Raw genomic sequence first — 18,560 nt, 5'->3', positions numbered from 1 at the left:
CACCTTTGGTTCCTAAGATTAATATTGAAAATAACCTGCTAGTTGGGTGCCCACTCAGATGGAAAAGCCCAGAGGCCTGGCAATAGGTAGAAGGCTGCAGTTATGGCTGAAATGCACTGTTCAGAGCAAGGGAACTGAGCTGGGTGGTTAGTGCAGCATCTTTCCAGCAGTGGCAGCAAACCAGAACATGAGCGGAAGTGGGAGGACAGTGAAGAAATCAAATGGAGAAGCTAAGTGAAGCTCTACTTCCTGAGGCTATTGCAAGAGGATGAGGCATTTGCCATGAAATACACTTATGGGGCAGCTGTATGGATGGCAAGATGCAGCTAAGAATGTTCAGGAAAGACAAGCACATGTCTAGGGGCCATTAGCTGCCCCTGCCCCTGCAGAGCTGGGCAGGATTGTCTGGGAAGGGTGTGCAGCACCAGTTGCTGGTGGTTGAAGTTAAGCTGGAGTGCTTTTCAAGCCTGTATAATATTACTCTCCAGTGTGTGTAACCTACATAATTTTGACAAAAGACTAGAAACAGACCTGACAGGATGGTAATTTTTGCAGAAGAGGTTTACATTAATTAGCAGTCTGTGACTGCTTAACCTACATCCTTTGACAAATTACTGTTCTCTCCCCATAGTATTTGGATTTGATGGGAAAAGTACTCATAGTGGGAGAAGTATTCAGGCAAAAATTGTAGTTAAAAAATTAATTAGTAGATCTAGAAATGGTAATTTTGTTTTTAAAGTACTCTATTACCTTTTTTTTAAGTACCTTTATCAGGAAACTACTTTACACATGTCTGTTATTTGCAGAGAGAAAACAAGCACATGCTATGTATGTTTCCTGTTATGAATATGGGAAGCTGGGAATAAATCTAGAACTGTGCTGCTTTGGTCTGTAACTTGAAGAAATTTAGTATGGAGGGCTGTATTTTTGCTTTAACTACACTTTAAAAAATAGGAAAGCAAATGAATGCTGTATTTTCTAAATTAACTACAAGCAGGATGAAATTTGGTCCTCCAGGACAAACACTCCTTGACTGGAGTTTTTTGACAGTTATCTGATACTTGTCACTGTTTTGGTATAAGCTGAAGGAACGATTGCAACTGCATTTCTCGATTTTGTAGCACCGTGTTGCAGGCAGGAATGGCTTTAGAAACCCATAGCAACAGGGGAAAGATTTTCATCATAATTTTATCTGTGAATATAAGTGATGATGTGTCTTCAGAAATGGCTAGCTAAAGCTATGTGTTCAGACCTAGAAAAGTCTGTCAGTAATAAAATACATGGGAAAAAAGTAAGAAAATTGGAAAAATTGGCTTCTGTTTTTTATATTGTCTAAGAACAGAAAAACTAAAAGGGATCAAATTAGAAAACATGTTTTTATTCTAATGCACAAATACTTGGCAGGTTATTTGGATGTGATTGTAGTAGCAATATAAACGCAAAGCAAATTTATCTTGAGGAATAAATACCAAAATGTCACAGAACAAGCTGAAAGACTGTAATAGAACAAACCAGCCTGCTACTCTCATATGTCAGTGCTTGTGAAAGTGAATTAAGGTTTCCTGTAACTGTTCAAATGAAAAGAAAAATTTTCAAACATTTTTTTCTAATGAGATTAGATCATATCATCATCTTCCACTAGAGAGCAGCGCTTTGTTTTAGGAAAATAAGTGTTTGGGTAGCAATTGTTTAGTTTTCTATTAAAAATGTTTTTTGCAATTTCAGGGCTGAAATTCAACTATGAGAAAGTAAGTTACCTGTTAAAATCATACACATGAGAAAGGAGGTTATAAGAGAATTCATTTTCCTGAGAAGGAGAAAACAAGAGTCCAGACATGCTTTTTCATGAATCAGTAAGGACTTGCTCATCTTTTTCGCTATCTGGTTTAAAAAAATCTCAACCAACTAAACAAACTAGCACTGAAGTAGAAGGCTGTAGTCATTCCCACAGGAACATACTGAGTTACTCCTGGCAAGTGGGAGAACAGCATATCTGTACTGTGAAAGGGGATGTGTCTTTTGTTGCAGTGTTTCCACACAGAAGTGATTGCTACAATCTGCATTCGCTCTCTGTAGGAAGTACTTAACCATAGCTCCAAGAGCTTTACAGAAGCATGAAGTTCTGGCAGCTCACTGGGTAGCGTCTCCCATTCCTCAGGTGCTGCAGAACCCCAAAGCGAGGCTGTATTGAAAACACTTGAAGATGATGCTTTGAGATGCAAGAGGCCAATGTTTAGGACTGAAAATAATATGAAACAGGTGGTCTTCTCTGTGTACAGACAGCTGAGAACAGCAAGATTTATGAAAGATGACTTCCACTTTAATGTCTGAAATCTGCAGGGATGCCTGTACCTTTGTAAATTCCTATAATTTGTGTAACTCAGTTCACAGTGGTCTTTTGAGCACAAACTTAGTATTATGACTGGCTGTGTTTAGGAATTCTGGTGGTCATGAGCTTCATCGAATCTTGCATTGCCTTCACCACCACAGTTTCTTCTAGTTATATGTAAAGACACTACATGCATCAGGTGGTCAAAGGTATTACTTAATCCAGAGGCTGTCCTGTGAGTCCAAGCCTACAAGATCAGGACTTATCGCATGTTCCTTTTGGAAGCAACGATGGTAGGTGTGTGTAACTGACTGCACAGGAATATGGTGGTTTCTGCAGGTGTTGAGGATAGAGGGAAGAAAGCTAAAAAGACAGGGAATGCACAGGTAAACAAGGGGATATGGAAGCAGAGTAGAGTTGATTTGAACTTTGTATCTATTTGGAGGGGAGACAGAAAGGTGCCAGCTTGGTAAAGTGACACATAGATATTTGTAATCTCTGCACGAGTCCAGGTGAAGTGACGGAAGTAGCTGGAAAAAGGATGTATATTCCCGAGAACTAAGATTTTGTCATTTGTACTGGAGATTACTGTTACTGGCTGTGACAACTGATAGTTAAATCATCATTCATCCATTAGGTGACTATAAATAATGAGTAATAACTGAATTCTTTCCTTCAGTTATTGTATCTGGTTATAATACTCTTTCAACCAACTGTACAAAATTACAGATCCTTAACTATAGTGATATGCTACAGCTAAAACTGCTGTGAATGCTTGGTTCTGGTCCAGTCCATGTGGAAGATCATATCTGTACTTGGGGGGCAAATAGGAATTTGTCTCTTAGTGCTGATTCCAGCAGTTGGATCAGAACTGTTCCTGGAAAATCCTTATCTGAGGAGTTTTTAACAACATGTGAGTCCTGCTACTGGGCCAAGATACAGAAATTCCAGCAATTAAATTGCTGGTGTTTTGTCTTCCACTAGAAGACAGGCTACAACATCTATGAATGTCAGATGGATAATTAAAGTTTGAAAAGGAAAGCTGTTCTTTATAGATTTGGTTGTTGTTGTTGTTGTTGTCAAAGAAAGAAGATTATTTGCAATGAATGTCTACTGTCATAGTGCTATGATCTTGTGGATCTCAAAGCCAGGTAGTGCAGAGGAATTTCAGCCCATGGATAAAAAGAGCATATGTAGGTGCCTCCGTGACAGCGGCTTTCAAGGTCTGCAGAAAGCTGGGGTACCCCACGGGATTTCATTTCAAGTTTGTTTCTCCTCCATGATGGCTAGGTTCTGTCAGTTGGAGACAATGTTGGCTAGAAATGAAGCTGTTATGAAAGCAGCAGGTATCGGGATTATTAACCACAAGCATTTTAATCTCCTTTTTGTGAAACTGGGTGTTGGCTGGCTAATCTTTTAATATGTATGGCAGTTTTATCTGCATGCACCCCTTTTAAATGTTAAATTGTACTAATTTTAAAAGTAAAATAGAGAAAATCGATAGCCAAGAAATGTAAAAGCAGTAGCGAGACTGTGCTGGTAAACCTCAGGAGTCCCGGGAAAAGCCAGAATTAGGTGTGAGACTAAAAAAATATTTGACTTGTTTTATTATTTAGGGTTTTGTTGGTTTCTGAGAAGAACAAGTTAGCAGTGGTGTGATTCATCCCTATTTGTAATCCTGTGACATTATTTTCTCTTTCGTTACTTCATATAGGAGTTGCTCCCTAAAGTTCCCTTTTCTACAGAATTAAGTCCTTCAGCCTGAGCAATACAGAGTCACAGATTGGGGATCCTTTGACTCAGGCTGATTCACAGCATCTCTATATTGTAAACTGCTGATTGTCTTTGGAGTGACGAGGAAGGCCTTAGCCACATCATGGTGCAGGCTTGAAGCACCAGCAGTGACATTGTGTGAGTTATTGCTGAAGGGCACAGTGGGCAGGGATAGGCAATGTCATGCACACATTGTAAGGAAGGAAGGATGGATGGATGGACACACCTCGCTCCTTACTCTACTCTGACCCCTGCACTTTTCCGATGCAATGATGCTGAAGTGCTTGCTGTATGTGTAGGTACCTTGACAAGCCAACAGAACAACTCATTCCCTTTCCCATATGCCATTCTTCCAGATTTTCAGCTCATGTGGCTATTTTCCAGCTACATCAGAAGCTTCCTTTAAACTTCCATTTCTAAGAAGATATTTAGTACTTCTGACTTATGCCACTGCTGTGCATTTTCTAGTTTCCCTTTACATTTATTTCTTTCTCCTTGTCCTTGTTTCTCACACAGATTCCTCCCTCCAGGGCCTGCAGTGACTGTCACTGCTGGTGACACCACCTCCCCACAGCAGTTCCATGTCAACCATACTGTGCCACTGGCTGGCATTAACTCGGCCGTGCAAGGGTACTGTGAGCCTTTGTCTGGAGGATAATTAAACCACTCAAGGAAAAAACATCTCCGCAGCACATCTGGATGTGGAAATTTACTGCCATCAAAATTACAATTATGGTCAAATAACTTTGGAAAAACAGACATTATATAAGGGAATGTATTCGTACTCTAAACTGAAAGGCATCCCTGCTTCATGTGGCTCTTTGTCAGCACTGAAAACTGTACTCAGCTGTTTAATTTTCCACTTACTTTTCTCTTTAGCCTGCTTCTGGTCCTTCCCACCTACCTGACACCTGATGTTGTTTACCTTGCTTATGTTTCTATCCTGTTGAGAATAAAAATAAGGAGAAGCGATGAACAGTGCAGCAGCTTGGTGGGGAGCTGGCACACGTAGAATGTTAACTCTTGCTGCCACACACTTGTATGACTTGGGGAAATCTTCAGGCTCTCTGTGCTTTAGATTCAGTCTATTAAAGACCATGAAATTAAAATAGTCTCTCCTTAGCAACATGGTTGTGAGAGGAGATGATAGAATCATCAAGGTGAGCGGAAGGACTGTGCCCGTGAAAACATAAATGCTATACAGAAGAGGTAGTAAATGGCATGTACTTGTCTTCCTAGGTTTTTATTGCCAGGATGTGTAGATTAATGTGATTAGCACCTGCCATGTGTAGTCCTTTTTATTCTTCCATCTTTCAAAGAAAGCAGAAAAAGGCTACAAGTTGCTGCTTGTGAAGTCAGCTGCAAGACAGACACTGACTTCAGCAGGAAAAGGAGAGGGCAAAGCACTGAAACTGTTTGCTGCCATTAATATTCTTGGAGGGGAAGGTTGTCAGCTCTGAAGATGAGTTAAGGGAAAAAAATTCTAACAGTACAAATAGCCCATGGTAAAAGGATAATATTTGGCTTACCTTACTGATGAAGTGTATTTATTCTTCATGGAATATCCCTAGCAGACTTGGAGACTTTTTATTTCAGTTATTCTTTTGCACAGTATTTTTATTACCAAATTGGGACTTAATCCAAGTCCCCTGGAAACCAATTAGAGAACTCTAACTCAGCAGAACTGGATGAGCTTTGATATATGCATTATATTACACATTTCTATCTATCAAACTGCCACCAGTTAATGCATCTTTATACGTTTCAAACAGTTGCACACAGTTCTCTAAACATCACTGCTGCAGACTTGATCCAGAAAGAATCATTTTAACCTAAATCCTTTTTAAGGCTTTCATGCTGCTTGGGACTTTGTCTCAGATGTTTATGCTTATTCAGGGCCATGTTGTATATGTTCTTTTCCATTTAGTATTGAGCTGGGGATTTTGTTTGTTTTGGGAGGGGTTTTGTTTGTTTGTTGTTCAATTCTGACAAATCTTGGCATTTATAACAATATAAGTTCTAAATTACTTTTATGGCATTTTTCTTTGAAGAATCCTAATAAGCTTGAACTGTTGAATGTTTAATTTTTACATTTGTGTTATGAGGGGAAAAAAATACAGATGTGTTGAAGACTTGTAACTCAGTTTAAACTGCAAGACCAAACCTTGTGGAAGCTGGTAACGGAGCTGCCACTGTGCCAAGCTGAGACATTATTTCATTCTGGAAGTCTCTGATGGCTTTCCGACCCCTGCCAAGGCATGTAGACTGGCGCAGAGACTGTATTCCTTTTGCCTTCTAAATTAGAGTGTAACTTAGGAGTTACTTCATTTCATGTTAGTTTTCAGAACTGATTTTTGATTAAGTCCAGTATTTTTGTCATGTTAAACACTCCTCAGTCTTTAGCTGTATCTTGGCCCATACTCTGCTTTGCCTGAGCAAATTGACTATAGGAAGTTGCACAAGGGTTTCTTTCTGACTTTATTATCATTGTAATCTGTCTTCTGTTCACTTCCTCCAAAAATAATTTCCCCCTCCTACTCAAGGAATATCCTGCAATGTTAAAAGTAAAAATGTCTTCTCAAATCAGAGGCACATGGAATTTATGTAGTATTTATGTAAACAGAAATCAATGTAGCACTGCCAAATAGCAGTTAAAGTCTTAGCTATGGGTATGATGCACAGGATCTCTTAAAGACCAGCATATTTTTCAATTTCCTGACCATCTACATTTGTCCAGTTTTCACAGACATGTAAAACTGTACACAATTAATGAAAGTACACTAGAAATTCCCCTCCTGTATCATAAAACAGATGAGTTCAGAATGCTAGAGCATTTCATTATGAAGCAATAATAATCCCCTCCAGCTGGCTGCTCCCCACAACCCTGCTCATCTGCTGCCATACATGATAAGCTTTGGGAGTCCAACCCGACTATTGGTCTATTCCCGTATGCAGATCTGCTGGGTACTGGGTTAGTTTTTTTTTCAGGAGCTGGGCTGCCACCTCTGTTGCCCCCTTAGTGTAAGCCTTGCAAAACAGATGAGCTGTGGGACTAGCTTTTCAGGTGAGTGAAAAGACAGTGTTGCACAGTATCTAGAGAAACACAGAGGCCCACAGTCACATAAATACCTGCCTCCATTTCCCCAGGGAGCTCTTTGGGCTTGGACTGCTCTGGAACTTTCAAGGGTTATTTGCTCTATTTACCATCAGGAGCCTTTTTCTTCTAGCCTAGCTGTCCCACAATTAAAGCCCTGCCCCATGCTCATCGTCTGTAAAAGTCTGTGGTTCTGTGTGTCTCAGTGTTTCCTGTGGCTCTGCAAACATTCTGCCCCTAAGCCTTTCTAAAGCTCTGCTTTGTCATTTCTGCCTGTTAGGCATGATGAGATAGTTTTTTGCTCTTTCTGTATCCATCTATATCCCATCTGACAGAAATGATATTCTATCAAAACAACTTCCCTTTCTCTCTGGCTGCAGGTTTTTTGTTTTTTTTTTTTTTAACCTAATACATTTTCTAATGGTAGAATAGAATGTGTATATTTTGGTAGATAACGAGCAAGACATCCAAACCAAACCCCTTTAAAATCAATAGAATGATCACTATCATCTGCAAAGTCTTGGATTAATCCTTAGATGTTTTCATTGACTTGGAAAACTTAGCTTGTAACTGAGATGTATTCAACTCTTAAACGCTTGCATGTCAGTGAGTGGGGGAACTACTTGCTATTATAAGTACATAGGTAATTCTTAGCAGATCTGAGGCTTCAAATAGGAAATAGAACCTAAGAAAATATCTTTCCTTCTTCAAGAGCTTTTAAATTCCAATCCACTTTGAAAACACTCATTGCTGATAGAAAAACCATCAAGATGGTGAAACTGTGTTGGGGCTTACTCTGGAGTCCTTACTGTTACATTTGTCAACCTCAGTCAACTGCAGTTGTTTATAGAAGTTACCCAGGGATGCTTAGGGCACCCATTTGCTTTTATCTCCCCATTAGTGCTAAAAGAAGTAAAAGCAAATGATTGGTATAAATAGTCTCTCTTGGCTTGACTTGAAAACTGACCTAGAAACTAGACGAATAACAAACTGCAAGTAACAGCTTTTAAAGGGGCTGTTTAACATCTGCTTGCTTATAGAAGCTAACCACATCACAAGCCAGCCCAGTGTCCCAAAGAAAATTAAGTTGCCCTCAGTTCTGTTCTAAACAGAGGGGTACTTGGGATGTGCTTGCCGGGTGCCTTCCCTATGAAAGCGCATATTCTTACAGCCCTGTAGGATCACCACTAATGTGCCTTTGTTGCATTGCCGGTTTTCTTTTGCTGCCTGTTTTTGGAAGCATTTAGTTGTCTGAGGAACAGAAGTGATTGTATATATTCGCAGCCCCAGGAGGAGCCAATCTACCTACCCTTTTATCTCTCCCCCCCCAGCCCCAAACCAAACAAACACCCTTGCTGCCAAGTATTCTGCCCTACAGGAAGGCCTTTTCTTCCTCTTTTAGCAGGCAAATCTTCAGTTGCTGAAATAAACCAATTTTTTTTTAATTTGCTTTTTCAACAGCCCCAGGAAATGTAAAACCTTCAGCAGACAGGGTGTTTTCTTTCCATTGAAGCTGACTGAAATAATTGTCTGATGGTCTTGATTTTAATTTGCCCAGAATGGGAATGGGCCAAAATAATTAATATCTGAAAACCGCCTACTGCACTGCAGGTTGAAACGACTGATAGGGTTTAAGGCTACAGAAAAAAAAGCAATATAATTCTCTGGTCTGCTTTCCTTCATACTCTATATCACAGGAGCTCATTTAAGAAAGAGCTAAACCATTTCCTGGAGTTCACAGTTACACATTTTTAGGAAGATAAATGATCCCTGTGCTTCTGTGAGAGTCTGACAGCAGCTCCCTTTGATTGCAGCTTCAGCAGGAGGGCTGAGGACCTCAGGATTTACAGGCATAGCCCGTTCCTGGGGGAAATACTGCCAGGTGAAATACTTTGCCTTGGCAGTGCCAAGGCTGCTCACATTATATTTTGGGGTTTTTTTCCCTTTTTATGGGTAAATGAGATCCTTTGATCTGCTGGCCCATTAGACCTGCACCTTCCTATTCTGAAAATGCTTATTAATTGTCTATCAGTTACATCAATCTGAAAAAATAAGCTGCTGTTGAGAACCGCTTAGCTGCTAGTGTTTCATATAACACCTATTACAAAATCTCTATGGTGTTTACTTGTGTCTAGACAGCTCTAATCTTAACTTGACGATCACTTGTACTTTTTCATATACCTGTCTTGGAGACAGTATAATCTTCCTTCCTCAGATCTATGCAGTGTTGTCGGCTTCCATTAGCTTACTGTAAATCTCAGTATTTTTCTCTAAACCCTTAGTTGCTTGAATCATATGATTACATGAGAAGCTTAGCTTTCATCACAAAACCATTTCTAACATACATGGCTGCCAATGAAGCTTGAAGACCTGTATCCTAAGTTCTCCAAAACAAAAAAAGCAAATAACGTCTCCCATGTATTTAAAAATAATAGAAAAACTCCCAATCCTAAAGAAAATCCTCTGTTTTTGCCTATTAGAATTTCTGACTGCTTCAGACTGATGATATTGAGGAGGGGATTTACAAGTAAAACCAGAGCAGCAGAGCTGCTGCTGTGACTCGGGCAGCAGTAAGCAGGTAGGTGCAGAGAAGAAGTAAGTATTTGAGAAGGAGTGACAGGTATTTTTTGCGCAGAAGACTACTGCCCTATTAAAAGTCCTATAAAAGTGACCATAAGAAATCTGTTTAGAAGCCCAGACATTCCTAAAGGGTCCCTTATCAGAAAATACCAAGCTAAAATAACACGATAGTGTCACTCAGTAGGTGGATGACTGATGTAGAATATAAATCTCATCATCTAACGGCTTTTGGAAGCAAAGATTTTGCAAGACAAAGGAACAGTCACTGGGTGCAGTCCCTGCCATTGCAAGCACAGTGTTTTATACTATTTTATGGAAATCCATCTGGAAAGCAGGTAGGCTTTTCTTTTCTGTTTTTCTTCCGCCGCTTCCTTTTTCACTTCCTCCTCTTTTCTCCGCTCCCCTCCTTCCCTTTCCTTTTCCTGCTTCATTGTCACAATTGTCATGATATTCAGAGTCTTCCTGGTTTCAGACAGAAGTTTTCTGATCTGTGTGGAAGATAAACTTCTACAGTGAGGACTAGGCGCTGGGTTATGTGAATTTCAAGCTCTTTAGTTTCTAATGTGAACGTATGACAAAACATATTTCAGGAAATGTGTTGAGTTTGCATACACAAGCATGACGATTACTGCACATCAAAAAAGATTATGAGAACAAAATCTTCTCATAGTAAAGGTTGAATCCTGCTTTTGCTGCTGTTGATTCTGATCTTCCTGTTTTCAAAGGCTTGCATGTTTAATATTGTGGAATTTGCTGGGATTTCATATACTGCACACCTACATGGGCTTATAACAAAAACAGTCTTCATCTGCAGGACTGTGATTTGCTGAAACCTAATGCTTGTGCTGAGAATGCTCCTGTACTCCCAACACAAAATTCTGCAAGACAAGGACTTGTAAGTACTTTGCTGTTCCCATCTTAAATCTACAAAGGAAGGATTTTCAGAGGCAGATATGCCAAGCAGATAGCAACTAGATGTTTCAAATTCTGATTTCTGCTTTTGAAAATCATTCCTGAGGTCTGATACCTTTTTAAGCCTTGAATATTTTATCTGTATTTGAAAGACCTCATTTCTGCATGGCAACACTAGTGTTTCTCCTTTTCTTTCTGAAAAGAAGGTACAGAATTGAATAAAAATAACCCCCAGTTTCTGCCTGCATGTACCCATCTTGTCCCTCAAATCCTTCTTAGACTTGAAAGGCACAGGTATTGCAAGCTTAATATGCTCTCTTAGAAAGTCAGTGTTTTGTTTTTTTTTTTTTCTAATGCCCACAGCATACATCCTCAGTAGCCGAGTTTCCAAAACTTCTTGAAAAAAACAGACAACAAAACCCCCAAAAAACAGATTTGGAAAACTTTTCCAAAGCTTAGAAAAAACTACTGATCTTCTTTTTCTGTAAATTTGTCAAGTTGTGGTTTGAATTCAATTTTACACAAGCACCCATCGCATCCTGTGTCAGAGCTCTGCATTTACATTTAAAAAAATCCTTCCTTTTATTTGTTTTAAACAAATAAAAAAACTGCCTTCCTTTTGGTAGGCCTAAATACCTGGTTGATTCTTGCACAATGTTCTGTGCAAGTCACCAACTTTAATTTGTTTTGGGGATTAATTTTGATTAATTTGCTTTTTCATTCTGAAAATGTATTCCACAGATACATTCTTTCTCTGAAACTTGGCAAAAGAACCAAAGGGATTTGCCTAATTTTTTGATTTTTTTTTTTTTTTTCCTTCTGGGGGTGGGGGGAGAGGAATTTATTGAAAATGGGTTTTGCTTCTTATTTTGACAGTAGGGTTGTAGGTTCTGGGGTACTGTGATAATCTGAATTTTGGTCACTTTGTAAACTTTTGGCATAATAAATTTGCATACGTTTCATAGTTTGAGTCATCAAAGATGACATATATGCCCAAGTCTTAGGAAGACTTCCTCTGCACTTGCTGGGGAAGGTCGATGCTGAGTCAAGCAGTTGCGGTAACAGCATGGTCCCTCTTTCCTACAGGCAATCGCCTGCCAGATGGACCTGGGAAAGAGAAATTTATCCATGCAATGAGAAATCTATCCAAGAGCAAAGAAGACTTGTCATTTTCAGGAAAAACTGAATGTAAGAGACTCAGATATGACAAAAAGACAGAAATTGCATTGTCAGAAAGAAAGAAACCTGATACAACATGGATTTACCTGCTACCTGGTAGAAATCTGAGCAATGACAATGGGAGATGTGGATCTGCAAGCAAAAGGCAAGGCAGGCACTGCAGGATAAGAAGACTGATGTTTTATTTGGAAGAGAAGGCAAAGGATAAAGACACACCTTTGGGAAAGGCAGGAGGAAATTGAGTCCAGAGCAAACACTTGTCAAGGCACACCTCCCTCTAGACTTTGGAATGGGACTCAGGATACCCGAGTTATGCTCTGCCCGAATGATGCCATTCCTGTGTTACTGCAGCCTCTGGTGAAGAGCACGTATCAGGCAGAAGGCGAAAACTAACGTTCTTTATTATTTCAAGTAGCAGAGGACTGCTGCATAGATCTGAAGTACAACTCTTACAATGCCCTGTAAGGAAATTTAGTGGTTTGTTTTCTTAAGAGGAAACTATCTAAGCACACACACACACAATAAAACAACATTGCTAAAGGACTACTGAAATTAGAAAGTCTTAAAAAGTAGAAAATACTTTGTGCAATCTTTGTTCAGTCTTCTTGTGCATTTGCCTTACGAAAGTTTTCAACTGTATGATTACTTGCCCTGTGTTCTGTAGCAGGCACAGATGGGGACAACTAACTGCCTTGGTGGCAGCCTAGAGCGGTGTCTGCTTTGGCTGTGCACTAAGTGACATGAGGCAGGTTTCACTTCTTACTGGTAGTCTTTCACTCTCTTCTGTTTCAACTCAGTTTTGCTGAGTTGAAGACAACAATAAATGCATACGGGTGTTAACCAGTATTTCTGGGATGTATGATCGCTTTACTGGCTAAACTTTGCCCAACTTACTGGAGAGAAATAGGTGGATTTTCTGATACATTTTAATAGTCTAGGAAAAAAAAAAAAACCAACCCAGTTTGCAGGGATTTACACTATTAGTCATTAGCCAACAAAGTTAATCTCTGCATTTATTTTCTTTTTTTTGAAGGAAAGTTGCTAAGAAAACCATGGATGCAAAATTAGAAGAAATTAATCTACAAGAGGATAAGTAACAATGGACCAAACGTGAAAAAAACTCGTTTCAAAATCATGCCATACTTTCAAGTATTGTTTTAAATAATGACTTTTAAGGTTGAGAAAAATCCCTCAGTTCCTTTGTACCTGCCTCCACTAATAGCAGCAGAATGCATGCCATGATTACGCACGTAACCCAAGGCCATTTTCACCTATGAGAGACATCATCATCATCTGTTCAGCTGCATAATGTAACTTGAAACTCACTTCAGCACCTGAGTTCTCCAAATGGGTGTGTTAACAGAAAATTTTAGGGAACAACTGGTTCCCCTTGTACCTCACTGAGCCCACCTCTCTGGACACTAACTAAAGCATACAAGTGTCCCAACAGGAGGCTTTCAGACAATTCCAGTTGCTACTGGGGGTAACGGAGTGAACACAAAGACCAGTAATGCTCTTTCTGTGCCATGACAGCCACTGTGATTTTTCCAGAATATCGGAAACACACCTACAAGTCTTTCATATAGAAGGCGACTTAAAGATTATAATTCTGCAGTCTGTTCTCCTAGGTGTTTGCAAATGAAGGTACCATTGGGTGCAAGTGATTTTGTCAGGCTGTTTACCTTCAGGCAGGAAAATGAGTATTCTTTTTCTTTGCTGAACAATTACATCCTGCTGCTGCTGAGTACCAATACATCCATACTCCATTGGTAAATTATCTGGTCCCTGGTTATTCATGAAACGTTGATGAAACGACATCTGGGGGGAAGATGAGCTGACAGATATTACAAATGTTTAGATCTTTTGTTTGAAAACTTTTTTTCCCAAAAAAATTCTAATGGACAAAGCCCCAAGCGCTCTGTTATTATTTATAATTTTAATGTTTCCTTTTTCCGATTTAGGATGAAATAAACCCCGGCCTTTGAAGCTGCCGCCCGGTGCAGACCCCGGCCCCTGCGGCTGCACCGGGAGCACGGCCAGCAGGCGGCCGCTCCCGGGGGGCTCCCACTCTCCGGGAACGGGCAGTGGCACGGCGCCGCCAGGTACGGCCACACTCCGACCGGCCGCGGCCGCCCGGCCCGGCCCGGCCCGGCCCGCCCGCGGGAGGCCGGCAGCCCTCGTCCCCGCCGTCGGGGAGGAGCGCCGCCCCGCCCGCCGCGGCGGAGCCTTTGTCTCACGGCCGAGACACCCGGTGCTAGTTACTCCTGCCTGCCCCGGTGCAGCCCCGCTTCCCCGGCGGCAGGAGCGGGACAAACGTTCCGCAAGCGAAGGCGACCGCCGGCTCTTGCCCACCAGCCCGTCCCGCCCGGCAGCCGGCGCCCCGCCTCCGCGCCCCACAGGGGCGGGCGGGGAGCCCCCTGACTGACGGCCGGGAGGCGGGCGGCGGCCGGGACCGGGGGGTAGGCTGCGGCTTGTCGGCGGGCGGCGAGGAGAGGAGAGGAGCGGACGGGCAATGCGCTGCTACAGCTCCGTCTCGGCGCAGGCGGCAGCCTTGTGCAACCAATATGGCTGCGTGCGGCCGCGAATGAAAGGAGGTGCTTGGAGCTGAAGCCGTCTCCCCCCACCCCCTCCGCGGCTGTGTGGCCTTTAGCGAGCGGAGGAGAGAAGTTGTCTGGGCTGCCCCGCGGGGGGTGGGGGGTGCCGGGGAGGCGGTGGCCCTGCCCGCGGCTCCTGCTCTGGGCTGTCCCCCTCCCGGGGGCAGGGGAAAGGAGAAGTTTCACCGCCCGGGGGGGCGGAAAAGCGGCGAGAGGGGCGCCAGCTGGAGGAGGAAGAGCAGCAACAGCCCCTGACGGCTACTCGCCCCCCATCTGCCTGAGGGGGAGCGCGGCGCCGGCTCCCGGCCCGGAGGAGGAGGAAGAGGCAAAGCTGTCCTCGGCCCAGGTCCTGCCCGAGCTCCGCGCCTTCTCACCGGGACGAAGTTTCGCCGGGGGCCGCTGCGGGGGCGCCGGCTGCCGGAGGAGGGCGGCCGGCAGCGCTCCGCCTTGGCCCGCGCCTCCGCGGGGGCGGCGGTGGCGGAGCGGCGGGGCCGGGGGGCGACGGCGGTGCGCAGCCCCGGCGGGCGAAGTTTGGCTGGCGGCGGCCTGCAGCGGCCATGGAGCCGAAGCACAAGGAGCTGCTCGCCCAGTGCCGCCAGAGCCTGGCGCAGGCCATGACCGAGGTGGACAAGGTGGTGGAGCTGCTGGAGGCCGCCGGCGCCCTCGGCGCCCGCGACCTGCGCGACCTGGAGGCGGCGGGCGGCGGGAAGGCCGAACTGCTCATCACCTTGCTGCTGGCCAAGGAGCGGGACCACTTCCAGGACCTGCGGGTGGCCCTGGAGAAGACACAGCCCCACCTGCTCTCCATCCTCTACCTGAACGGCGTGGCGGGGGCGCCGGCCGAGACGGCCGGTGAGTGGGGTCGGGGGCGCGGGGCCAGGGGAGGGAGGTGGTGGGGAGGAGGAGGAGGAGGGCAGCGGCTGCCCCCGCCCATCCCCGCTGGGCCAGGGGTAGGGGAGCGGCCGGCAGCGCGGGCCCCTCGGGGCCCCCCTCCTGGAGCTGGGCAGCGAGCGGGCGGGGGTCGGGGATTCTGCTCTTTCATGGTGGTGCGGGGGGGATATTCTCCAGTGTTTGCACTTGGGTTCTCGACTCGTGTTTTGTGCTCCCGACTCTTTTCCTTTCTCTTCTGGCGGGCGTGTTGGTCCTGGTCCCCGAGAGTGTGGATGCTGCACGGTGCTCTGAGCAGAAGCCACCCCAGCCCGGTTCTTGCTGCCGCTCCCACCCCCGGCAGCGGGATGCCGGCTGGGGGCTAGGGAAAGCCGTGCCCGCAGGGGTTTTCCTTCCTTGAGCTGCCCGCAGCCGCCGGCGGTTTTCAGCAGTCGGTTCTTGGCCGGGCAAAACTGAAACCCCCCTGCAGCCAGCCTGCTGGAATAGGCTCCCTGGCAGGACCTCAGCAGATGTGCGTTTGAATAAATATTGTAACAGTTCTTCTCCGGACAGACATATGTTTGTTTGAGGCTGTATTATTGTAACTCTTCGAGGTGGTTGGAACAGGAAAACCATTGATTAAACTGCAAATCCAGACGAGAAGAATTTGAGTCTAAATCTCCTTCTTAACTAAGTTGGGCTTTGACTCATAGGTCTTCCCCTATTCTTCTTTCAGAACAAGCCACAGTCCAGTTCTTTTATGTGGACAATACCAGCTTTAAAAGAGTAATAACAATTTGGTGATAATATACAAGGCCTTGTAAGTGCAGCTGTGTTTCTGGATGAGTAATAATTCAATCGAAGTCAATGGTAATCCTGTATTGTAGATTACAGATGAAGAATATGCAGTTGACCAAGTGATGTGTAGGTATTCTGTTTCCATGTGTGTCCAAGACCCATTCAGAAATGTGGGGTCACTTTTTGGTTTTGTTACCAGATTTGGGAATTGCAGGGTGACTACTTGTTTATGTGAGGAACTGCACTGGGAGTTAAACTCTTAAAAACTATAGAATTTCTTTAAGAAAATAAAACCCTTTAAGAGCTGCTTCCGTCTGGAAAATAGTGCTTGCATGTGTTGTTGCACCATGTATTCTGCCCTTATTTGAGTTACGCTGTTGGTGCTATGAGTTTGGTAAACACAAAAAAATGCTTGAGGGTCTTCTGTTTTGTTTCATATCACTGTATTATAGTGTATGGCCTTTCCTAATGAATATATGTCAGGACCTCACAGGATGGGGAAAAATGGACTGAACAATAGACCTCAACACTTCTAACATTATGTGGTCTGACATCAATGGGAGATGAGGGCACTTGCTGCCTTTCAGAATGGGACCCGTGATGTTTTTGTATGATTAGATTAATGCTCAGTCTTGTCTTGTTGAGAAGATGCATTAATGGTACTGGGCCACTCGCATTCCCCAGCCTTAAAAACAAAAGTGTAAAACATGAATGGCAGGAAAAAAATGAAGTTGATGTTGGATATGTCAATACTCTTTATTTTTAAAACACAAATTTGGCATTGCAAAATGTCTCAAAACACTGAGCTCTCAAGGGAAAAATAGTTTGATTGGCAAAATGAACTATATCCTCCTTGACTGAATGTGTTCATGGGGTTAATCTGAGTTAAATTAACATTTGTCTGGGGAAGGATGTTCCCCTGACTAAATGGGTTTTAAAATTTTACTGCTTTCATTTATCAGTAATAGTAACGAGCTAACTTTGAGAGTTACGGCTTTGTTTCCCTTGTGATAAACATGTTTACAAGTATGCAGGAGATAGCTAATACTGAGCTCAAGAATAAACCATCATGCAGAGAGGAAGGTAAAGGACCTGAGCTTTCAAACACTGTTGTATATATTCCAGCTTTACTCCACTGAGGAAATCTCATGGTAACAAGTGATGAGGCTGCTTGTGTGCCTGCTGAATACCCCTGAAAACTGGTGTACGTGCGAGTTTGTCCTGGATATGTTGTGCAAAGAGTTAATGTTTAAGGGTAACTGCAGTAGAAAGTTTCTTTTTTGAACCTGTGTTCACATGTAATTGGGTTTTACTCCCTGTAGGAAGTCTGACCACCCGCCTGCTCTTCTCGTGCCAGTTAGGAGTTTTACTCCTTTTCACTGGGGATGTTGAAGATAGATGAGTCAAGTCACTTTTTGTTCTTTTGTTGTAGTAGCAAACTGGAAACACAGTAGCAAGGAGAACTCTTGAATTCTGTGTTTAGAATACTAAGTGAAACAGTCCTCAGTGTATATTAGGTGAAATGCCTCAGTTCTTGAAGACAAAAAAAAAAAAAGTATCTTAAACACCCATTTTAGCTGCGTAGCTGAACCTGTCCAGCTGAATTAATTTTTAAAATTACCATTAGTATATAAAAAATGACAGTTTACTGTGATACATTTAATTTTAGTATTGTTCGTAAGAGGAGGCTGATATAAAGCACATCCCCTGAGTGCCTGTTGGAGATGAAAGTTATTTATAACTGATAACTTCTGGTAGTAGTGTTTCCTAATTTATTTTTCCAGTGTGCTGCTGTTGTGAGGGAAATGGGAAGGTAATCAGAAACATACTTCTGTTCAGAGTTGCAGAATTCAGCGTACAGTCTGCTCTCTACAGTGGGAAGAGTGAGTTTCCTTCCATTTTAATGTACGCAACGTGTACCATTACTTTGTGTTTTCTTCCTTCGCATTTTAAATATCACCTTCTCTTGGACTTTAAAGGTAATGCTTAAACTGGGATGGAAACTCAGACTGTTACTTGTACCAACGGTTCTTGTGCGTGGCTGGACAATGTAGAGCTGACACATTTATAAGTATTTATCCACACAACACAGAGGGAAATAAACAGTTGGCCTGGCTGCAGAAGGGAAAGAACTGGAGCTTTCTTTGTAGAATGACCACCAGTTCAGTCCCCGTTTAAATATATTTGTCTTGCTATAGTAGCTTCTAATTGCGTGTTTTAAAGCTAAAGCTGTATAGTGATTAGTTTCTCCAGTAAAATGTGTATTTTTAAGCTTGTTTTGCTTCTAATTTGGGAGTAGTATGCCTAAGAGTGTTAGTAAACAGAGTGCAAAATCTGTCAGGAAACTACCCTCTGTCAAAGCAGAAGCTAAACAAAGTGTGGTTTGCTCTGTTTCACTTAGTCATGTTCAGGGACTTTTCTTGTTCCTTGAGTA

General features: G+C 43.1%; 1 protein-coding gene and 1 long non-coding RNA gene across 5 annotated transcripts in view; both read left to right on the top strand.

Annotated features, from left to right (window-relative positions):
* The first annotated feature begins 10,170 nt into the window (after nucleotides 1–10,170).
* LOC115608407 lies at nucleotides 10,171–13,700 on the top strand. The gene is made up of 3 exons (XR_003991535.1): nucleotides 10,171–10,671; nucleotides 11,775–12,328; nucleotides 12,901–13,700. It is a non-coding gene; the product is annotated as an uncharacterized LOC115608407 (long non-coding RNA).
* A 640-nt stretch (nucleotides 13,701–14,340) lies between these two features.
* DLG5 (discs large MAGUK scaffold protein 5) overlaps nucleotides 14,341–18,560 on the top strand; it is a 111,346-nt gene continuing 107,126 nt past the window's right edge. For 3 of the 4 annotated variants that reach the window (XM_030485712.1, XM_030485713.1, XM_030485715.1), the window contains exon 1: nucleotides 14,416–15,313. In XM_030485712.1, coding sequence (XP_030341572.1) covers nucleotides 15,019–15,313 — 295 coding nt within the window. In that variant the 5' untranslated portion in view covers nucleotides 14,416–15,018. Of the gene's footprint in view, nucleotides 15,314–18,560 lie in introns of all 4 variants that reach the window. The other variant, XM_030485711.1, reaches the window with a different exon arrangement.

Source organism: Strigops habroptila, chromosome 5, assembly GCF_004027225.2.
Source record: "Strigops habroptila isolate Jane chromosome 5, bStrHab1.2.pri, whole genome shotgun sequence".
Taxonomy (NCBI): Eukaryota; Metazoa; Chordata; class Aves; order Psittaciformes; family Psittacidae; genus Strigops; species Strigops habroptila.
The sequence above is the reverse complement of the archived record's forward strand: the minus strand, read 5'-3'. Positions and strand labels throughout refer to the sequence as shown.